Genomic DNA, 21,214 nt, shown 5'->3' with positions numbered 1-21,214 from the left:
TTAATCCAGAGCCAAAGAGCTCTGATAGGATCTGACGTGATAGGCAAATGGGAAACAGCTTTGTTAACAGGGCCATGAGGTGAGGAAATGGTATTCTCAGAAAGAATGGCCTGGCCACAGTGTGCAAGACAGGCTGCAAGGGAGAGAAAGAACAATCTGGAAGGCTGGCCAGGGAGGCCAATGCAGGCTAGGATGACAAGGAGTGATGAGGGTGGCCTGGGTGTCAATGCAGGGGAGGGAGAGGAGCGGAAGGTCTAAGAAAGTCTAAGAAAAGTCTGGGAAGTCTAAGAAAACCCCCAGCCGGCAGTGCTGAGGGAGGCTGAGGCCGCACTGGTCAGGTGGCGAGTGTGGGGGCCGATGTACGGACAGCTGAGCCACTAATAAAAGGAAAAAAAGCCTTCGGTGTTTTAACCACCTCCATTGTAAAGCCATCTGGTATTCTCAGGGAGCAGGGGAGGTGAGGGCAGCCCAACGAACAACGTTGAGATAAGCATTCATGAACTGCTCTTCCTTTCTTCAGTTATCAGCACTTCTGCAGTGACCTGCTAGGCAAAGACGTCTACATTTTTTGAATCGTTTCTGTGTACTTTGGGGTAATGTTCTGTGAAAAATGTCAGTGACTGAAGCATCACAACATCCTTCACTGATCTCCCCAACGTCAGAAAAGCCAAATCATGCAGTTCCTATGTTCCCTTCTGAGATAGTTGTTATTTGTTATTATTAGCATCCATGAAACGGGGTAGCCTCTGCCCCTAGAGCAGCTGGTGACCTGAAGTGGGAGACTTCTTTCTAGAGAAGGGCTGGGACAGAGCCAAAGGGTGGGTCAGGGAAGGCCGTGTGATGCTGGCCATCACCGGGCATGGCCTTGTGACATTTACCTGGCACACCCAGCTCCACATGGGAAGTCAGGGGTGGGGCGCAGGCTTGGCTGGCTGCAGTAGCTGCTACAGGAATGAGCGTGGAGAAAGTTTAGAAGAAACCTTCAGGTCTAGGCTTGCAACCCAAGCAAGCACTAAGGAACCCTGCCATTACCTAAGGTCATCAGTTTTTAAACTGATACCAAGCAGCAAACGTTGACCTTCCAATTTTCCAGTCAGACATGCAACAGACAATGACTATCAACTGAGCTAACCGCTCACTGCTGGGGTGTCGGGCATGTTTCATACTTTATTTTGTAGCCAATCTTAATGGGAAAGAAAATCACTACATGTTGGTAATAAACAGGTTTTGTGTCACCTCAAGGGAATAATCCACAACAACCACTGAGCTAACTGGTTACGAAGCACTAGAAATGAGAAAGTAGAGAGGCTGGGTGCGGTGGCTCACGCTTGTAATCCCAGCATTTTGGGATACCAAGGTGGGTGCTTCACAAGATCAGGAGTTCAAGACCAGCCTAGCCAACATGGAGAAATCCCATCTCTACTAAAAAAAAGAAAAATTAGCAGGGCGTGGTGGCACATGCCCGTAATCCCAGCTACTCAGGAGGTTGAGGCAGGAGAATCACTTGAACCCAGGAGGCGGAGGTTGCGGTGAGCCAAGATTGCGCCATTGCACTCCATTGCACTCCAGCCAGGGTGACAAGAATGAAACTCTACCTCAAAAAAAAAAAAAAAAAAAAAGAAGAAGAAGAAGAAGAAAAGAAAAGAAAAGAAAATGAGAGTGAGAAAAAATAGAAACCAGAAAACCTCGAGGAGGGGAGAAAGGTCATCTGTGAGGGAGAAGAATATTTGAAGAGAAACAACAAGGATGACAGATCCGCAGCGGGGATTCCCAATCTTGGTTTTGTCAGAGCCCAAGTATTGTACTGACTACCTCAAAAGTTGAAGAATTGTCAGAAATTAAAGGCAAAGTTAGTTTTATATCAGTTTAATTTAAAATACGCTGCTAGGGAACACTAAGAACAAAGATGCAAATATTGGGCAATTTGCCCCAAGGAACTGAAACTTCAGAAAAATTGGGGATGACTGAGTTAGGGAGAAGACAACCATTTTAAGCATTAAATTTACTTTTATGCAAACATAAATTGCTGACAAATATCAGTATTCTTCATCATAAATAAAATCTTTTTCTGGGGAAGATTTAAAAGGTTTCCCCTTGGATGGATGGTTGTTCCAGCAAAGAAAACAACGTAGACAGATTTTTCCTTCCCACTTCTGTGAACAGGTAACTGAGAACTGAAACCCATCCCACCCGCATTCAATCCAGTTCCTAATTAGTCAGGCTTTCCTGTAATGGGCCTCAGAAGAGTAAGAAGTAAGGCTCCAGGGTTCCCGAGGGATAAGTTATGACATATACTTGAGTTTCCTGTCAGTGGAAAGGGTGGAGAAGTGCAGAACAAGTCCTAGCACGGACCTGTCAGCCCTTCCCTCACAATACGCCCGTGATGGAGTGCCCGGTTGAAAATGTGTAAGTTCAAAATTACCACTTGAAATTCAAGCATGGAAAACCGAGAAAATCAGGAACATCTCGTTTAAAACATTCATCCATTTTTTTTTTTTTTTTTTTTGAGACAGAGCCTTACTCTATTGCCCAGGCTGGAGTGCAGTGTCACAATCTCACTGCAACCTCTGCTTCCCAGGGTCAAGAGATTCTCCTGTCTCAGCCTCCCAAGTGGCTGGGGTTACAGGTATGTGCCACCACACCCAACTAATTTTTTTATTTTTAGTAGAGATGAGGTTTCACCATGTTGGCCAGGTAGGTCTCAAACTTCTGACCTCAAGTGATCTGCCTACCTCAGCCTCCCAAAGTGCTGGGATTAAAGGCGTGAGCATGCAGCCCATCCATAATTTTTATAGCCAAATTATAATTCAAAAATAACTGTAGTTTAAGACAAAAGCAATAGATAACTCTCAATGCCCAGTTAAGCAACTTGGCACTCACATAGCTTCCATTCCCATTATCTGCTTCTCTGCTGCTTTTTCTTTCTCCCACCTGATGCCCCACAATCCATCTGCCAATAAGAACCTGAGTCAGAAGCCCTAGGTGATCATTCTGGATCAGGGACCAGCAGTGCAAGGCAGCAAGTCACTGATGGGGAATAATGGCAGATTCCGTGAGACCAGGGACAGATGTCCTAAAGTTCTGAGTAAGTGTGGGAGCACCATGAAAGTAATGCGCCAGGCCAGGCACAGTGGCTCACACCTGTAATCCCAACACTTTGGGAGGCTGAGGCAAGAGGATCGCTTGAGCCCAGGGGTTACCAGCCTGGGCAACATGGCAAAACCTTGGCCCTACAAAAAACACAAAAAATTAGCTAGGCATGGTGGCACGCTCCTGTAGTCCCAGCTATTCGGGAGGCTGAGGTGGGAGGATTGCCTGAGCTTGGGAAGTCAATACTATAGTGAGCCGTGATGGAACCACCTCAGCCTGGACGACAGGGAGACTGTGTCTCAAAAAATAAAAATACAAAAAATAACGAGCCCATACAAATCAATCGTTTTTATGTCCATGCTATCTTTACTTGATCCTTTAACTCTGTTTTTCAGTTTAAATATTAAGTATCCCTACCAACTGAGGCATTTTGTGGTTATTCAAAGCCTCAGGACTGTCCCTTCTCTTCTGAGAAGCTCTAAGCCACCTTACAAGATGTGCGGAGGAACAGCTGCAGGCATCTGCCTGCACCATGTCCTGCCTCCATTATTGCCTCTCCTCCCAATTCTGAAGGGGCCAGGGGTCTTATTTTAAGGTTTTCGGAGAAAAATGTTGTATTTAACCTATAAAATTAGCCTATGTTAAATCAGTTAAATAAAACTTTTAAAACATAGGTTAAAGAAAGTTTGCCATGTACCCCAAAACCTAAAATGCAATAAAATAAAATTAAAAAAAAGAAAGTTAGCTAAGTTCACAATACTCAAATGAAAACTGAGGCAGTTGAAAAATGACAATTTGGTTCTTCATCTTCATTATTAAGTAGTCCAACAAAAAGTTAGAAAAGAACTGCATATAAGTACAAGTGAATCTGTTTCTCTATATATTTCTTTTAAAATCAAATATAATAAAGATATATGCAGTAAAAAGAGCAGCATTCATTTCTACAATGACTGCAACCCTGGTTTAAAAGACAATGAAACATTTTTGCTCTATACTACTGAGTGAAAAGGCAGCGATCTGGACCATGCTTGAGAAATTCCAAAGGCTTTCAAAAATATCAGAATAACTTGTAAACTAATTCTGCATGTGCTAATTACATAACACAACCTTGCAAACAAGTGCACAAAAGTAAGTCTTAATTTCCCAACCATTTTACTCTTCCTCATAGTGGCAGCTTGGGAGTTAAAGCAATGAAATAATCCTATCCTTTTCATCCAGCAAGTATTTTATGTAGCTAAGTGACCAGCTTTATACCCCACGCAAGGTACCTTTCCTAAGCCAGGGAAGAGTGACCTTGAATGTTATTGACATCTCCTTAACAGTGTAAAACAAGAAAAGGAGGAGGGCAAAAGGGTGACCTGTAAGGGAGAAGAGTAACAACAGGATAGCTGTAGCAAGTTTAGTCATTGCAGTCTGCTTAGCATAGCTGTTGGAGGTAGGGATGAAATATGGCTAAGTGAAAATAGCATATTTAACATACAATCAACCTCCCCAACAATTCCAAAGCCAATGGAATTGGCTTTTAAATAATTGTTTAATAACTCTTGTTAAATAATATTTTAACACTAGCAGTACATTCCCCACCATTCTCTATACATCTAAGTCATGTTTAATCACGATCACCAAAGACCAGTCAGTGCAGGGACTGTGAAAAAGCCCATGTTACCTGTCCTTTTCCACAGTGACAGGAGTAGGATAGGACTGGTTGCTTTTATTGCCAGTGCCCAACTGCCCATAAGAATTGGCACCCCAAGCATACACTTGGCCTTCATCTGTTAATACTAATGTGTGTGCATAGCCACAGGCGACCTGGAAGGAAAAAAAAAAAATCCTCTCAGGCCTGCAAATAGAAGTAAATATTTAGAAGAAAATATTTCACTGCTTCCACAAAGTAGGTTAAGAATCAAATATGAAAAAAAGGAAGAGGCAGCCTACCCATAGAGGCAAGCATTAAGTTAACCAATATCCTTCCAGAACACGTGGGCCAGAACTGCAGTAACATTGCCATGAGTCCCCTGGCGTGCTCTGCTCCAGTTCACTGTAGCTTCAATGCTCACAGATATCAAGGGGTATGAGGGGAATGTAAGAAACAGACATTTGTTTTTTGTTGTTGTTGTTTTGGTTTGGTGTTTTTTTGTTTTGTTTTATTTTTTGAGACAGAGTCTCACTCTGTTACCAGGCTGGAACTGCAGTGGCACAATCCTGGCTCACTGCAACCTCCGCCTCCCGGGTTCAAGCAAGTCTCCTGTCTCAGCTTCCCAAGTGGCTGGGACTACAGGCACACGCCACCACACCTGGCTAATTTTTGTATTTTTAGTAGAGACAGGATTTCACCATGTTGGCCAGAATGGTCTTGATCTCTTGACCTCGTGATCTGTCCACTTGTATTTTTTAATAATTATTTTCTTTTTGATTATAAAAGTAAAACATGTTCAAAATGAAAATTATGTAAGTACTCTGAAGATTTGAGGCTTTTTCTTCTGTTTCTGTATAGACAGATATGCACCTATAGCATCGTTTTTACTGACCATGTTGTATAAGCAGTTCTGTATTTTATTTACCATTACACATAGCACTTTCCCATATCATTAAAAATTCCTTGTATAAATCATCTCCAGCCTACACAGCTGGCATAATTTATCTAATCATAACTCATTATTTGATTAGTAAATTACGTTATACATATTGTTTTTTATTAAAGTTATCATTTTATGTATATCTTCTTAACTAATTCTGTAAGAGACTTACAGGAACTGTTGGTTCCTCAGGGAAATTCCCTAGGAGCAGACATACAGGTCAAAGGGTATGAAGGCTTTTAAGGCTCTTGTACACCCTGCCAAAGCTTCCTCAGGAAATGTTGTAACGATTTATATTCCAAAAGGTGTGTGACAGTGCCCTGGAACAGAAATTGTCTGAACAGCTGCAATTTAACTCAAGGAAAAAGAGATTTAACCTTTCCTTTAATGAAGACATCCAAGCAGCTAAACTTCTCATCCTGCCAAGAAATCTGTTTTTAATACAATGGTATCTTTGCCAGCAAAGGCTTAAAAATACACGCACACAAACTGACAGTGGACGTACCCGCTGGACACGGATGCCTTGCAAAGCTGCCACTCTGCAAGGGGTTGGCTGGTTGCCACTGTTGCCAAGTCCGAGCTGCCCGTTTCCATTGTAACCCCAGACGTAGACCTGAGAGAAAATGAGAGCCTCAATCCTCTCAAGAAACAAGTGGCCACAAGTTGTCTGTTATGTGGGACACACTACACTGGCATGAAACTGATGTGGCAAACAGGATTTTTAAACAAGATGTAAAATAACGACCTTACCTCCCCACTGTCCACTACCGCCATGCAGCACATCTGCCCACATGCTATGGTCACAACTACTTTATTCTGTAAGCAGCCAGTGACTCTTCGAGGGATTGGCTGATTAACTGTTGATCCAGATCCTACCTGCCCAGAGTTATTATAACCCCAGGCAAATACCTGTTTGACAGGAAAGATCAATAAATGAAACATATTAATTTATAGTGTCTTAATTGGACACTGACATGTACTTGTGGCACCAAGTCTTTCCTTTCGAAGTGCTTCATATCCATAAATCCTTACAACACAGGCAGAGAAGTGTTTATAAAACTCATTCGTATGCAATGTACATAATCTTATAAAATTAGGTTATTGGTGTTATCAACACAAACAGTAATAATTACTATTAAATAACACGTAACACAAAAATATCTACTTTCCCCCTGCCATCTTTTCCAGCATTTGGGGACTTTTCTTATTGCACATAACCTCTTTACTATAGCAACAGAGAAGGAACAATGCTTCCTTTTAAATTTTGCAATATGGAAGTCCTTCCTAGATACAGGTAAATGTCACAACATCAACTGTGAATTGCTATCAAAAATAACACTGAATTTGAGGGAGGTAGTTATTTTAATCAAATGAATGTATTTCCAGGACTACTACAGAAGTCTATATAATCTTATTGAAAAAAAACCAATGAGCTTTATGCTGACTATTCTCACCTCTCCGTCAGATGTTAGCACCAAAGAATGGTAAGACCCACAGGCCACTTCAGTGACTTGTTTGTTTGACAAGTTAGTAGAGATATGACAGGGCACTAAACCATGATTAGTTGTCCCATTGCCCAGCTGGCTATAAGCATTGTGGCCCCAGGTAAAGACTTCTCCTTCTGAAAATAAAAAGAAAGACAACCAGCTTTTACAACATCTACTTCATTATATTAAAATATATACAGCACAGCTTCCACAAATGAAACCTAAAAATTCAGGTACAAAAAGCTAATCAACTTCCCCATTCCACCAAAGTCATTCTACAAAAGAATCTATTTGGAAAGTATAAACAGCATTCCACCTCAAAGCAACAAGGTGAAATTTAAATGCATGCAGTTATAATAACTAGAAAATGAGTTTTTAATAAACAGCAGAGACAATGCTGCTAAGAGTAATAGCAAAAGCATTATACTGAAAGTAAAAGATTGTAAGGCCACTTAATTCCCCTGGGCCTTAATTTCCTTATCTTTAAAATAATCACTAAATTATTATTTTAAATCTTTGTTATTATTGTATAGCATAATACACAGAAAAGTTCATAAAACATACATATACAGTTTTATAAATTATAAAGCACACGCCCATGTACTACTGCTTTTGTCAAGAAATATAACCTTATAATCACCCCCAAAAGACCCTCATATATGCATCTTGCAAACAAATTTTTAGTTTTTCCTGTTTTTGAAATTTAAATAAATGGAATCATACAGTATGTACTCCTTTCATCTGTGTTTTCCAGCATGTTGCATCTTTGTATTATATTCTGAATAATGTCTTCTGATCTATCTTCCAGTTTACTAATTTTACTAATTTGCTGTGTTCAAACTACTACAAAATTTGTCCACTGAATTTCCATTTTAATAATCATATTGTTCATTTGGATCTTTTTCAAATCTTCTATAATCCCTGCAGATTATCCTCAAGCACTTTTTAATTTCTTCAAACAATAAATAGAGCTGTCTTATAATGGGTGTCTGATAATTCTAATGCCTGATATTTAGTAATCAGTTCTTGCTGTCTGTTGTTTCTGCTGGTTCCATTCACGGTACCTTATTTCCTTGCATAGCAAGCCCCCTTATCTACAGGAGATACATTCCAAGACCCTCAGTGGATGCTGAAACTATGGACAGTACCAAACTTGAATACACTGTGTTTTTCCCTATAAATATATACATATCATAAAGTTTAATTTGTAAGTTAGGCATAGTAAGAGATTAATAACAATAACTAATAATAAAATAGAAAAGTTATAAAATGTACTGTTCACAATGTCACAGATAGAAGATTTGTTCTTACCATAAATCTTAACAACCTCAGCATGAAAACTCTCCATTTTTCATTTAAAGTGAGAATGTATAATTTCTCTTTGGCATATCCCAATTGCAAGCATCACTACTCGTGCACTTTGGGGCTATTACTAAGTAAAATAAGGGTGACTTGAGCACAAGCACTATGATACCAAGATAGTCAATCTAATAACTGAGACAGCTACTAAGTAACTAATGGGTGGGAGTGTCTACAGTGGAGACGCTGGACAAAGGGATGATTCATGTCCCAGGTGGGATGGAGTAAGACGGTGAAATACCACCCTACTAGGAATGGCACACAATTTAAAACTTATGAATTGTTTCTTTTTGAAATTTTACATTTATAGTTTCAGACCACAGTCAACTGCAGGTAACTGAAACCTGGGAAAGTAGAACCACGGATAAAGGGAGACTACTGCATATCTGGTTATCTCTGACTATGTGCTGCCTATTGCCATTGAACAGTTATTTTGGGTAATTCTCTCCGGCCTAAGATAAAGGTGCCTTCCCCTACGAAGGATTTGCATTAACTTCTATCATGCCCTTAAGACTACTGCCATCCAGTACCTCGAATATATTCAAGGCTTGAGATTTCTTGAACTGTCCAGTCTTAATGTGAATTAAACTACAAATCCATGGCTACCACCTTTCGGGGAGAAGTTTTATTTATTTTCTTTCTTTTTTCCTCCCTGCTTTGCTCAGAGCAAGGAATTTTTCTAGTCAGTCCCTTAGGAAGTGGCTGATCCCTACTACGAATGCCAACTACAGCCATCAGTCACTCTAGTATGAGAATCACAGAATGCTAAGAGTTGGTGGGGGTATGTTGGAGACAAGGTTTGGTCTTTCAATTCATAGATCGGGAACCCAAAGTTCAGACAGACTTGCCAGAGTCCACAGTGAGTTCGGCAGTGTTTACTGGGCTCACGGCATTGTCATTCATACATCTAAAATGCCAGTGATTGCTAGATTCCATCTGCCGCATTGTTTTACATTGGCATTCAGATACATTCACGTTTCATGGTATCCAAAACATAGTCAATTTCACAGGAGGAGCCAGCAACTCTCACCCAATTTTAAAAACGTTCTCAAGGGCAGCTGACTCGTTTCTCAACGAATAAAGCTGAAATTCTACATGGGGTTCCTAGGTTACCTGTTGTTGCAAGGACAATATGTGGACCACTCCCATAGCTGAGGCAGGCTATTTTTTTGCCACTTAAAGAATCCAGTCTCCGAGGTTCAATGGTGCTCTGGACGTCACCTAACCCCAAACAGCCACAGCAGTTTGTGCCAAGCACAAAAATCTATGGGAAAAACCACTGTTAGTTCAAGCGGTTCTATTTCTAACAAACCTATAAATTACATCCAAACAGGAATCACCTTGCTTAAGCAAACTGCTTCTTTATATAATAAATAAAAATCTAATTTCCATGCTTTTTTTTTTTAACCTCTTATTCCTTAGTTCCCCCAAGATCTTCACTTTGGCAAATCCATTTCTAAAAATGTGAGTAGCTGAATTATTTTCTTCAAAATTACCTCATCATTTACTGTAGTGTATAAAACTTCATTGCCAGCACTGCCAAAGACACAAGCCTGACGAATTAACTGCAGTTCTTCCTCAGAACAAAGGGAAAAAATTGGCCACTTTCCCACATCTAACATCTTCAAAGACGACAGAGTAGCCTGTACTGGCTGAAAAGGAAGAAATACATATATTTGAGATAACAAATTAAAAAATGAATTTTCTCTGCCCCTTCAGTTCTGTAGAAGAGGGCGGACACTGGTTTTGGGGGGAACATGCTGCATCTATTTTCCAGAGGCCTCTTGCAGCTGCAGGGATTGCCTCTGCCAGCTGCTTCTGGGCAGCTCACAGCCACCGAGCACCAGAGGCCCAGATGGAACCAGGTCTCCCCTACTCATTGTCATCAAGGACACAGGAATGATCCAAAGCTCAGCTTCTGGAAACTGAATGTTCAGCAAATACCTTAAATATTGGCTATGTCTTAAATGTAGCTGTTGAAACTAGGCTGGTTGTAAAAGCAAGCAAGAGAGATCTGCCATGTCATCTGCTGCCTAAGTCAAGAACAATGCTTGGAAAAGAACAATGCTGAAAGTGACACCAGGGAAATGGTCCAAAGTTTTAGTTCATGGGCAAACTTTACCTGACCTTCAGTTTGAGGAACTGGTGGGTTTCCTCATCCCTCATGCAAGTTTAGGAGTTGGCAGGAAGAAACACCCAGAAAACACGTGTACTTGTTTGTTAAGGCAGCTGTAACAAAGCAGTGACAAGAGAAATGGCTTAAACAATAGAAATTTACTGTCTTACGGCTCTGGAAACTAGATGTCCAAACTCAAAGTATCAGCCAGCTAGTGCCTTCTGAGGGCTATGAGAAAGAGATCTCTTCCAGGCTTCGCTTCTCAGCTTGCAGATCGCTGTCTTCTCCCTCTGTCTGTTCACATAATCTCCCCCAACATCCTGTATATCTCTGCATCTAAATTTCCCCTTTTTATAAGGACATCAGTTATATTGGATTAAGGTCCACCCTAATGACCTCATCTTAACTAACTACATCTGCATTGACTCAATTTCCAAATAAGTTGCACTCTGAGGTACTGGCTGTTAAGACTTCAACATATAAATGTTGCAGGGTCACAATTAACCCCCTAACAGCATACATTAAGATCATGAGTACCTGCACCTCCGTAAGAGCACATTATAAAATTCCTTGAAAAGAGTTTTTACTTATTTGCTACTTTGGAGGCATTTTTTATTGATATACTTTTCAACTTGCAAACATTTGGAAGGTTACAATAAGATACATAAACAGCCAATAATGTCTATCAAATGGCATGTCTGCTATTTCCCACAATATCAACAAACGTACACATGATTTAAAGCAGCAGTGATTTTCTAAGGCCTCTCTTTCCCAACAGCTATTAAATCAACCTTACTGGGAATGTGTTCTGGCATATAGCTGAGTGGACCATCCACTTACCTTCTACAGATTTGAACACCTACTTGTCCTTTCCACCTTAGGAGAGCACAAGTCAGCAACTCTGCTCTTCTCAAGTCCACACTACTAACTTAGAAGCCTCCGCTGTCCTTATTACCATGAATTTCTCTGGGGCCACCTTTATAGACTCCTGAGTACACTTCAGGAGGACAAAGACCGAGTCAGTCTCTTTCACCACCATGTCATCCATCCCTTGAATGGTGCTAACAATGCAATACATACCTTTGTGTTGGTAAAATGAACAAGTAAATGTTTGAATGGCTATGACTCACTTCTTGTTTCACAGCCCTCCTTTCCATCCCATCCTCTGTAACTCCTTCACATGGAAGGCATTCCAAAAGCTGGGCCCCGAATACCTGCTCGCAGCTCCAGAGCTCTCCATTTCTACTTCACCTGAGCCATATCATCAAATACAACTCTGTTACTAAGTCCTCAAACTTTTAAGTTTCCTTCTCATCACAGCCAACAGTCTTAAACTTGTATCCAAAGTAAAGACTGCAGTAAGTAAAGGGGAGCTAGGATGCATGGAGCAGCTGTCCCAATAGCCACTGGACCTAGAGCAGAAACAAGCAGAGCCACCAGCTTTTTTCTTGTAAATAAAGCTTTGCTTTCAGGTTTTTATCTTTTCTGAATAATCTTCATGGCACTATTGAATGCTGTGACTAAAAAGAGCTCTAAAGATCATTTTATAGATGAGAAACCCGAAGAAAGCCCAGAGGGGCACTGCAGTGGGTTGAATGGCTTCCCCCCCAAGTCCAGATCCACCTAGAACTCAGAAGGTGACTTTGGTTGGAAATGCGGTCTTTGCAGATGTAATGGGTTAAGATGGAGTCACAGTGGATTAGAGTGGGCCCTAAGTCCAATGACTAATGTCTTTATAAGGAGACAAGAGGGCACACAGTGACACACAGGGAAGAAGGCCAGGTGACAACAGAGACAGGGACTGCAGTGATGCATCTGGAAGTCAAGGAGCAGCAAGGATTGCTGAGAGCCACCACCAGAAGCTGAGAAGATTCTTCCTGAAAGACATCGAGGGGGCACTGCCCTGATGATGCATTGATTTCAGACTTCTAGCCTCCAGAACTATGAGAAAAGAAATTTTGGTTGCTTGAATTGCAGTCATTTGTTACAGCAGCCCAAAGAAACTAATAGAGAGGCCAAGAAGCTTGTCCCTGCTAATAGCATCACCCTGTGAGTTAGTGGCAGAGCCTGAACCAGGGCCAAGTTGTCCCGATGCCAAATCCAGTCATGTTCCCTCCCATGCCACTTGGATCATGAGACCTTGCCCTCAGAAGGACACCTTCTGTTATCTTTTGGGCAGCACCAACAGTTGGTTCTCCCATTCACTTTTGAAAAAGTGCTATTTCTGCGTTTACTTTAGTTATCAGAGTACTTTGCAAAAAAATTTTAGAGGTAGGAAAATTCACAGGCATTTCCTACAGGACAACCTTAATTTGGAATTTGGAATTTAAAAAAAAATCTCACATATATAAGAGGTTATAGTTATATGCAAGTGTCAAACTATGTCCCTATTTTTATTATATATCTATTTTAGGAACACACAGTGTTCTATGGTGATGCTACATTAATCTAGGAATCCAAGGGTCTTTATTTAAAATTTTTATTTCTTCTCTGTGATACTTGGTTTACTGAAAAAAGAGCTTGCCCGAGGCCATGATAGAGCTAAGAAAGGACTTTTGTTATGTTTGTTTTTAGTCAAGGTTTAAATTGCCCCGCCACCCAATATCATGCAGAAATCTTATTTTCTATGAGGTCTTCATTTTTTATTTTTTTCCTATTTTAAGTCTGTAAATTTCCAAAAGAACAAGGTTTAGGAAGTGGAAGTGGAACAAGTATTTAATGTAGATGTATTAATAATCTAGTTAATAATTGTTATATATTATTTATGATCTTCACAACAATTGTAGGACATAGATATTATTATCCTCGTGTTACCTGTAGGGAAACTGGGGCACAGGGAAACTAAGTCATCTTCCAAGATCACTAGCTTCTCAGTGGGTGAGCCAGATTAAAGCCCAGAGTTCTTTCTACATATCATCTGATCGCTGAGTAAAAGGTTTACGTAAACTGTGATACTGCTGGTAGACCTAGTGTTTGCTTGCATATGCAGCACTTTGGCTGCTCTCAGAGTCCTTAAGGAACAGGGCAATAACACCTACTGTGGGTGGTCTTTCATAAACAGCACAGATGGAAAGATACAATGACTGACTGCTATTTCATTTTTCCCTTGCAAGTAGATTTTTATATTTCATCCTGCCTTGCTATAAAATCAAGTGGTTTTCTGGATGCCTAGAATCAGGCTATAAATTCCAGCCAGCTCTTAAACACCTGTCTACAAATGATTAGATGTAGACTTTCTTCCTGGCCCACCTGTATAAAAACTTATGGTATCCAGCCCATAACTCTACTGGCTACTGGGATTCCAATGTATGTGTTTTCTTTAATGAAACCTCCAGTCTGTAAGTTTTATGAAATGCTGCTACCAGTCAAGAGAATGTGGGATCTGATAGTATGACTAAGATACAAAAATAAGACATGACCATTCCCTTCAAGGAGGTCACAATTTAATGGAAAACAAATAATTACAATATAACCTAAGTACAACAGAGATGTGAATACACTGCTTTTAAATCTCTGGCAGAAGGCTGGCTGTTGGAGGTTGGTCACCAAAGACTCAATTTTTAAGTTTGTTGGGGTAACTATTGCCTAGAGAACCGATGACTAAATTTATAAAATGCATGTATTTGCATTTTTTGAAATACATATTTAATATAGGCTGGGCATCCCTAATTCAAAAATCTAAATCCAAAACCTAAAACTTTTTGAGTACCAATATGATGTTCAAAGGTCCTGCTCAAAGGAAATGTTCATTGGAGCATTTCAGATTTCAGATTTTAGATTTTCAGGTTAGGGATACTCAACTGGTAAGTATAATACAAATATTCCAAAATCCAAAAAAAGAGTATAAAATCCATGCACTTCTGGTCCCAAGCATTTTGGATGAGGATGCTAAACCTGTATCAGTCTCAAGGAATTACAGCATCTTTGTCCACAGAAGCAACAGATATTCTTCTGTCCAGCACACTCATGAAACAATGTAGGATTCACACAATAGTCCCCCGTAAGAGCCTCAATCTATCTGCAGCCATTCTGCATGACAGCAGCTGTCTCTGCAGAAGGACCCAATCAACTCCGTGCCCAACTGTCCAGTAAAAAACTGGCTGAGCAAGAGCTAGGTGTGGACAAGAGAAAAATTTATATGGGGGAAAAAAGCACTACTAAGGAATGATAGTATGGCAGTATGCCTCATCAAGATGGTATCCCTAGAATTCAGTCCTGGTTTGGCACAGGTAACCCTCCTTACTGCAATAACACTATCACAGGAGATAACTAACCCAGGCCAGTTTTCTTCCACTACTTTTCTGGTATCTAGACCACCTCCCCTTCCTTCAAGACCTGGTGTCTGTTTGGGAAATGCTAAGTTGTGAAATTTTAATATTAGCTCAAGGAAAACATAATTAAGGAAATATATCTGCCATAAAAGTAGAGTCCAAATTGCACCTTATTATTCCTCTGAGTGTGTGATACCTGTATAAGTATTCTTCTCCAGCAATATGAATAATGGAGTGTCTAAACATACTTCACTTAATTACAGACAACTATGAAGTTGTTGCAATTGAATTTAAAATACAGCATATTTAAAGAGAATCAGAATTACATGCTAGGCATACCCAGCAAAAAAGATTTAAGAAAAAATGCCAACATCTTACCTTTTGAGTATTTCCTAGCATTATAACACTTTGTATATATTCATTATATATTGTATTCATTATATTATATATATTCATTCATTATATCACTTTGTATATATATTTGTACATGTTCAATCACTATGTAGTAATAATATAATAATTTCACTGCTGATTCTGTGAATCTATTCTTTATTTTATGAAACCTGTTCTTAGGAAAAATTAGGAATTTTTCTTTTAACATTTTGGAAGACTCTCGAGTTCTATACATTACTTTTGTAAAGCACTTTTGGACTTTCCTACAAGGCCTCACAAATGAACACTTAAGTCTGCACATGGTAATGCTATGGTTTAGTTTCAAAAGGTTTGCCACCTTTGCACACTGTGCTGGCTTTGCATAATTATTTATAATTTTATTGAATTTTGACCTGATTTTATTAAATATGTATGGGAAACAGACAAAAGTTAATAGTGACAGTTAATATTAAGTTGTTAATACCAATGAGCAGATATTTTGTAAACTGAACAAAATATCACAAGATGTAAATCAATATGCACGCAGGAAGATGTGAGGCCTTTAACATCAACTGAACACTGAGTGGACTTAAGCTGGATGACTGTCATGTTCAGATGTGATGAAGAAAGAAATTAAAGAATGTCTATGACAAATTGAGAGTATATTAGGCAGTTTATAATTTTTCAAAGTTCTGGGAATGGAATAAACATTGTTCAACTCATAGCCTCTTGCAGGCCAGCACTGTCTGAAAGTAGAGGATGGCCTTCGTGCCTCATCCGTCACTGTCACCATCTCTGGGAGCCCTTTCTCTGCCCTTCAGGTATGTTGGTTCCCTGCTGATCCCTTCAGCATTCTCTATACCCATAACAATTATCTGTTGGCCTCCCAGTGATGACACTGTGAGCCCCTCAGAGATAGATACTATCTCATTGATCTTTCATGAGGTATATTTCATGCGACAGAACACACATGCTCCAAGGGCATGGTTTTTTCTAACCTTGCCACTGTCTCCACAGAAAAGAGGAAGCTCTTCTTCCATACGGACTCAGTTCTGGGCAGTCCCTGAGGAAAAAGTATGTGGTAAAATCAGGATCCCTTATGTTCGATGGAACTAGTCAGGTTAAAATTATTTTACTTCTAACTAACAGAGAAAATAAGCTAAGCTCAAATGCTGTGAAAGGAAGATAAAGGAGTTAAATTTTAGGCATGGGAATGAACAGCTATAAAACACCAAAAATGTTTGAACTATTCTAGAACTACCGGATGGTCTCTTACGGGAATCTTCCTACTGAGGTCTAAAAAAGTAGTCTCAAAATATACATGGTTCCTTAACTATAAAGGAAATGAGTAGAACATTTTCATAGTTGACTTCCTGTGATAAATAAAAATAAATCTTAGACCTTAGTCAACTTTTCTCTGAGATAGGAAAGTTCCAAATCACTGGGAAGAGCAGACATCAATTCTCAGCTCCACAGAAGAATATAAGATTTGCTAAGCTAGAAAAAAAAAAAAAGGAGAAATGAATGAAAATGATGAAAAGGATGAATGAATGTGGCTTTGTTATTCCAGATTTAATGACAAATCTGAAACAACAGCCATCAAATATGTAGCAATATACTGATTGTCCTTACCTTAATCACCATCCCCACACCACCTACTTTCTACCAGGTAGACGTGACAGCAGGAGCAGCCCTAGCAGAAGCTATGCAATATGTCTGGACTGTGGTTCAATCATTATGTAGTTAACTATTTCATCACTAAAAATAAATAAAAATAAAATAGTTTCTGTCCTCCAAAAAGGAATTTAATAAGGCTGAATTTAATGATGTTACTTTTTCTAATTTATGAGGTGGGGTCCTATTTACTTAAACACAATCTATATTTCAGGTACTAACATCAGGGTATTTTATCTGATATTTTCTATAGTAGAGTGAGAACCTCATAATAGACAGGTAAAAACAATAATCAAAATATGGCCATGTCTAAATGGTGTTCCTTATCAACTTGACTATATCAGTAATTTTTTTTCCTCAGCTACAAAAAGACCTCTCAGAATATAAGGAATCAGAATTTATTCAGAATTATTATGACTCAAGATTATGAAAATTAATAGCAAATCATTACTTTCTAATGTTTGGAAACAAGTAAAAAAAGATATACTTGTTTTTAAGAAGATCACTTAGAAGTTTCTCACTTAAAAATTTATAAAACTTGATCTGATTGACAATATGGAAAGATATTTTGACATTTTAGCTAATATTTACTACATATTATCTATGGCATTTTAGCAGATCTGTTAAAATCCTAATTTTCTCTAAGACTCAGCACAACTGCCACTGAGATTTACATCAGTGTGGATCCTGATTCCTCAAATGGGCTGGGACCTCTTCTCCTCTGCATTTCCACAGCACTTTTTTTGCTTTGTTTGTAACTACACTAACGGCACTGTTCATATTCTGCCTCATACGATAGTGATTCTTTTATGGTGTATCTTCTCTATTAATTGGTAAGTTCTTCAAAAGGGCAGACAATGATTCCTTCATTGCTATAACCCGCAACTCATAGCTCAGAGTAAAACACAACATATTTATAGAAGGCATCCTTAAAACCCAGCTTTTTGTATACTGGAACTGGGTTGTTCCAAAAATCCCTCTCTCTCTGCCTCATCCTACCAAGAAACTACTTTTCCATATTTGCCCCAAGTTTACTGGAATAAAAAATAAAAGGAGAGGAGAATAAAAAGGGAAAGAGAAAAAGGGAAAAGGGACCAAGTAGAGATGTGACTGTCCCTCACTGCATTACTCTAGGCCCTTTCGTTCCTTGCAGAAGGGAAATCTTGCTAATGTGCTAAAATCATGAAAAAGTGATCCCAGGCTTTTGAGTAGAAAATAAAAACCCTCTTTTCACTGTCTTTGATCAATTCCAATATAATTAAACTCTTTAAAATTAGAATGGTGGGAAACAGGCCATTCTGTCTATCTGACATCAGGTTAAGATATAATTGCATGTATGTCATGGAAATTACCGCATTCAAAGAAACGGTGTGCAGGATTCAATTTGGATGAAATATAAGATTAACATAATTTTGTATTTGTCGATCAGAAAGTCCTTCAAGATTTAGAAACAAATCAGGATTAATTACTATTGTATAATACTATTAAAAAGTGCTTTGAATTTTTTTAGCATTGTGGGAGATAGTTGGCTTTTTTTACATTATTTCAATGTGATGCATACAAAATAGAGAAAAACAGCATCCCCAATTTGCATGGATAGTTTGAGAAATACATTTGGAGATTACCTTACCCTGTTATCCATGTGATTTCACCAGGCTATTAACAATATATTGACACATATACTTAAAATAGCAATTCACAATATACATACAGAAAGCCATATCCATGATGTGATAAAATGCATTCTAAATAACAACAGCAATAATATAACAGTAAAAATAAAGTTACTCTGTGCCAGGCACTAAGTGCCTCACCTTATCACATTCAATCTTTATAATATCCAAATGAAACGAGTTAATCATTGCCTCCATTTTATTCACACATTTCAGTAACGTGACCAATAGTCACCAACCAATCAGTGTCAGAGCCAGTATTTGAACCAGGGCTATTCAAAAGCCCTTTTTCTTGGACCCTCCATTGTATTTCAGGGATAGATACTTTTAAGTTTTTCTTCTGCACATTCCAAATAGTTTTATGTTATACTGACTGGCTGGAAGCATTCCCTCCAAAAAACTTTTGTACCTGATTGTTTTAAATTTCTGGAGCTCAGTATTCAGTCATCTTTAATCCTGTTCCTTTTAGATCCTTGTAAAGTTGTCTTCTAGAGCAACGTTAATGTGACTGGAAATATAAATACATAAATAAATTCTATTAGAAAAAAACAGAGAAGGAAAAGAACATACTATCTTGAAAATTTAACAATCCATTCTGTATCTGAGAAAAATATAGTTTAACAATTGTATCCATATTATCTACTATTAAAAAGTCAGCAGTAGAGATGCTCTGTCACACAAATATGAAAGTTATAAAATGTAACTTTTGAACATCACATTTTATAAGCTTCAAGAGAGGGTTTCAACAATTTGGATGCTGAAATGTATGAAAAATGCACACTAAGGATAATTTAATTTATAGTATTTCCACAAAGAAAATAAAAGAGTACCCATGTGGAAATGGAAAAAAAAAAAAGCAAAACTTTCAAACTTTTAGAAGTATAGAAATATCTTTATGACCTCAGAGCAGTTAAAGATTTCATAAGACAGGAAAGAAAAACCACAAAGAAAAGAGCAGTAATTCTGAACAAACGGAAAAATATGCTACAGAAAGGGGGAAGATATTTGTAACTTACATAATGGACAGGTTGGAAAAGATTCATATACAAAATATATAAAGAATGCCTACAAATCAGTAAGAACAAAACAAACAACAAAATTCCGAAGTGGGCAAAGGATACAGGCAATTCACAGAAGAACAAATTAATAAACATATTAAAAGATAATCAAGTTCACCATGTTTTTTATCATAGAAATGCAACCACAATGAGATAGATCTCTTCTTTCAGATCAGCAAAAGTTAAAGGGGGACAATGCCTAGGGCTGGCGAGGAGGTAGATGAGAAGGCACACTCACATATATTGCTAGAAGGAACGTAAATTGGTACAATCACTTTACAGAAAAATTCAACAGTATTTAGATGGAAGCAGTCTTTCCATCTGTTTTGATATGTATATATAACGGAAACAAAAATTTCACAAAATAATTCTTACTCCTACATGAGATGTTTGACGTTTGTTTTTCCTACTTTGTGCTATTTTATTCTACCCTACCCTATCCTATTTTATCCTATTCAATTTCACTTTAAAAGAAAATGGTGATCTCAGCCCACTAAAATAATTTCCAGATCACTAACAAGTCATGTAATTTTAGCAACGCTGCTCTAAATGAACTCTAGATCATACACACAAATGTTCCCAATAGCAAAAAGCAAGAAAGAGCAAACAAAATTGATCAACTGAACCGATAAACTGTGACATATGCACACTAGGTAGCTATTAAAATAAATTATCTAGAATCAAAACAGGTAAATCTACAAACAATGTTGACCAAAATCACTAAGTCACAAAATGACACATATAGTATACTGTTTGATAAAATTTTAAAACATGCAGAAGACAATACTATTTTAATGTGTTATGGATACCAACATGTGCATGGTTAGACTTTGATGGGAATTATTTTTCATGGGAAAGTTTTGGTGGAGGGAATACCAAAGATAAAAAAGGTCCCATGTAACTCCATCAATGAATTGGTATGCTATGGCTTTTCTATCTAACAAGATGGTTTTCAAGATTTTAAGACTAAATTAATCATCTCAGGAAGGAGGGATGAAGGTTACCCAATTTTAAAGAAAATAAACTCTTAAAGTGAGAATTCTATCATTCTAATTTTGCCTTTACCAAAGACACAAAAATTCAATAAACATTTGGTAATGACGACTTACAAAGCATAATTTCTTTAGCCATCTATAATATAAAATTGAATCAATACCCTAGGAAGGCCAGGCATTGTGGCTCACACCTGTAATCCCAGCACTTTGAGGATCGCTTGAGGCCCCCAAGAGTTTGAGACTAGTCTGGGCAACATAGAAAGACCCCGTCTCTACAAGAAACTTAAAAATTAGTTACATGTGGCAGTACACATCTGTAGTCCCAGCTACTCGGGAGGCTAAGATAGGTAGATCACTGGAGCCCAGGATGTTGAGGCTGCAGTGAACCGTGATCACACCACTGCACTCAGCCTGGGTAACGAAGACCTTGTCTCAAAAAATAAAAAATAAATAAATTTTTAAATCAGCTATGATCACACCACTGCACATTAGCCTATGGAACAGAGCAAGGCTCTTTTTCTTTTTCTTTTTTTTTTTTTTTTT

The 21,214-nt window shown here is 38.5% G+C and overlaps 1 protein-coding gene across 22 annotated transcripts in view; it reads right to left on the bottom strand.

Moving 5' to 3' along the window:
• Positions 1 to 21,214, bottom strand: part of RCBTB2 (RCC1 and BTB domain containing protein 2) — a 45,136-nt gene that overhangs the window by 16,095 nt on the left and 7,827 nt on the right. For 4 of the 22 annotated variants that reach the window (XR_001827376.2, XM_017535929.2, XM_017535952.2 and 1 more), the window contains exons 2-10: positions 19,028 to 19,126; positions 16,673 to 16,768; positions 16,270 to 16,334; positions 10,009 to 10,164; positions 9,626 to 9,776; positions 7,121 to 7,287; positions 6,417 to 6,575; positions 6,172 to 6,279; positions 4,757 to 4,899 (exon numbers count right to left, since the gene is read on the bottom strand). Coding sequence is in view for 21 of the 22 variants with exons in the window: in XM_017535929.2 (XP_017391418.1) it covers positions 4,757 to 4,899; positions 6,172 to 6,279; positions 6,417 to 6,575; positions 7,121 to 7,287; positions 9,626 to 9,776; positions 10,009 to 10,164; positions 16,270 to 16,311 (926 nt within the window). In the remaining variant the exon portion in view is untranslated. The other 18 variants (XM_017535947.2, XM_037741110.1, XM_037741104.1 and 15 more) reach the window with 17 other exon arrangements.

This window comes from Cebus imitator, unplaced genomic scaffold (assembly GCF_001604975.1).
Source record: "Cebus imitator isolate Cc_AM_T3 unplaced genomic scaffold, Cebus_imitator-1.0 Scaffold94, whole genome shotgun sequence".
Classification (NCBI taxonomy): domain Eukaryota; kingdom Metazoa; phylum Chordata; class Mammalia; order Primates; family Cebidae; genus Cebus; species Cebus imitator.
The sequence above is the reverse complement of the archived record's forward strand: the minus strand, read 5'-3'. Positions and strand labels throughout refer to the sequence as shown.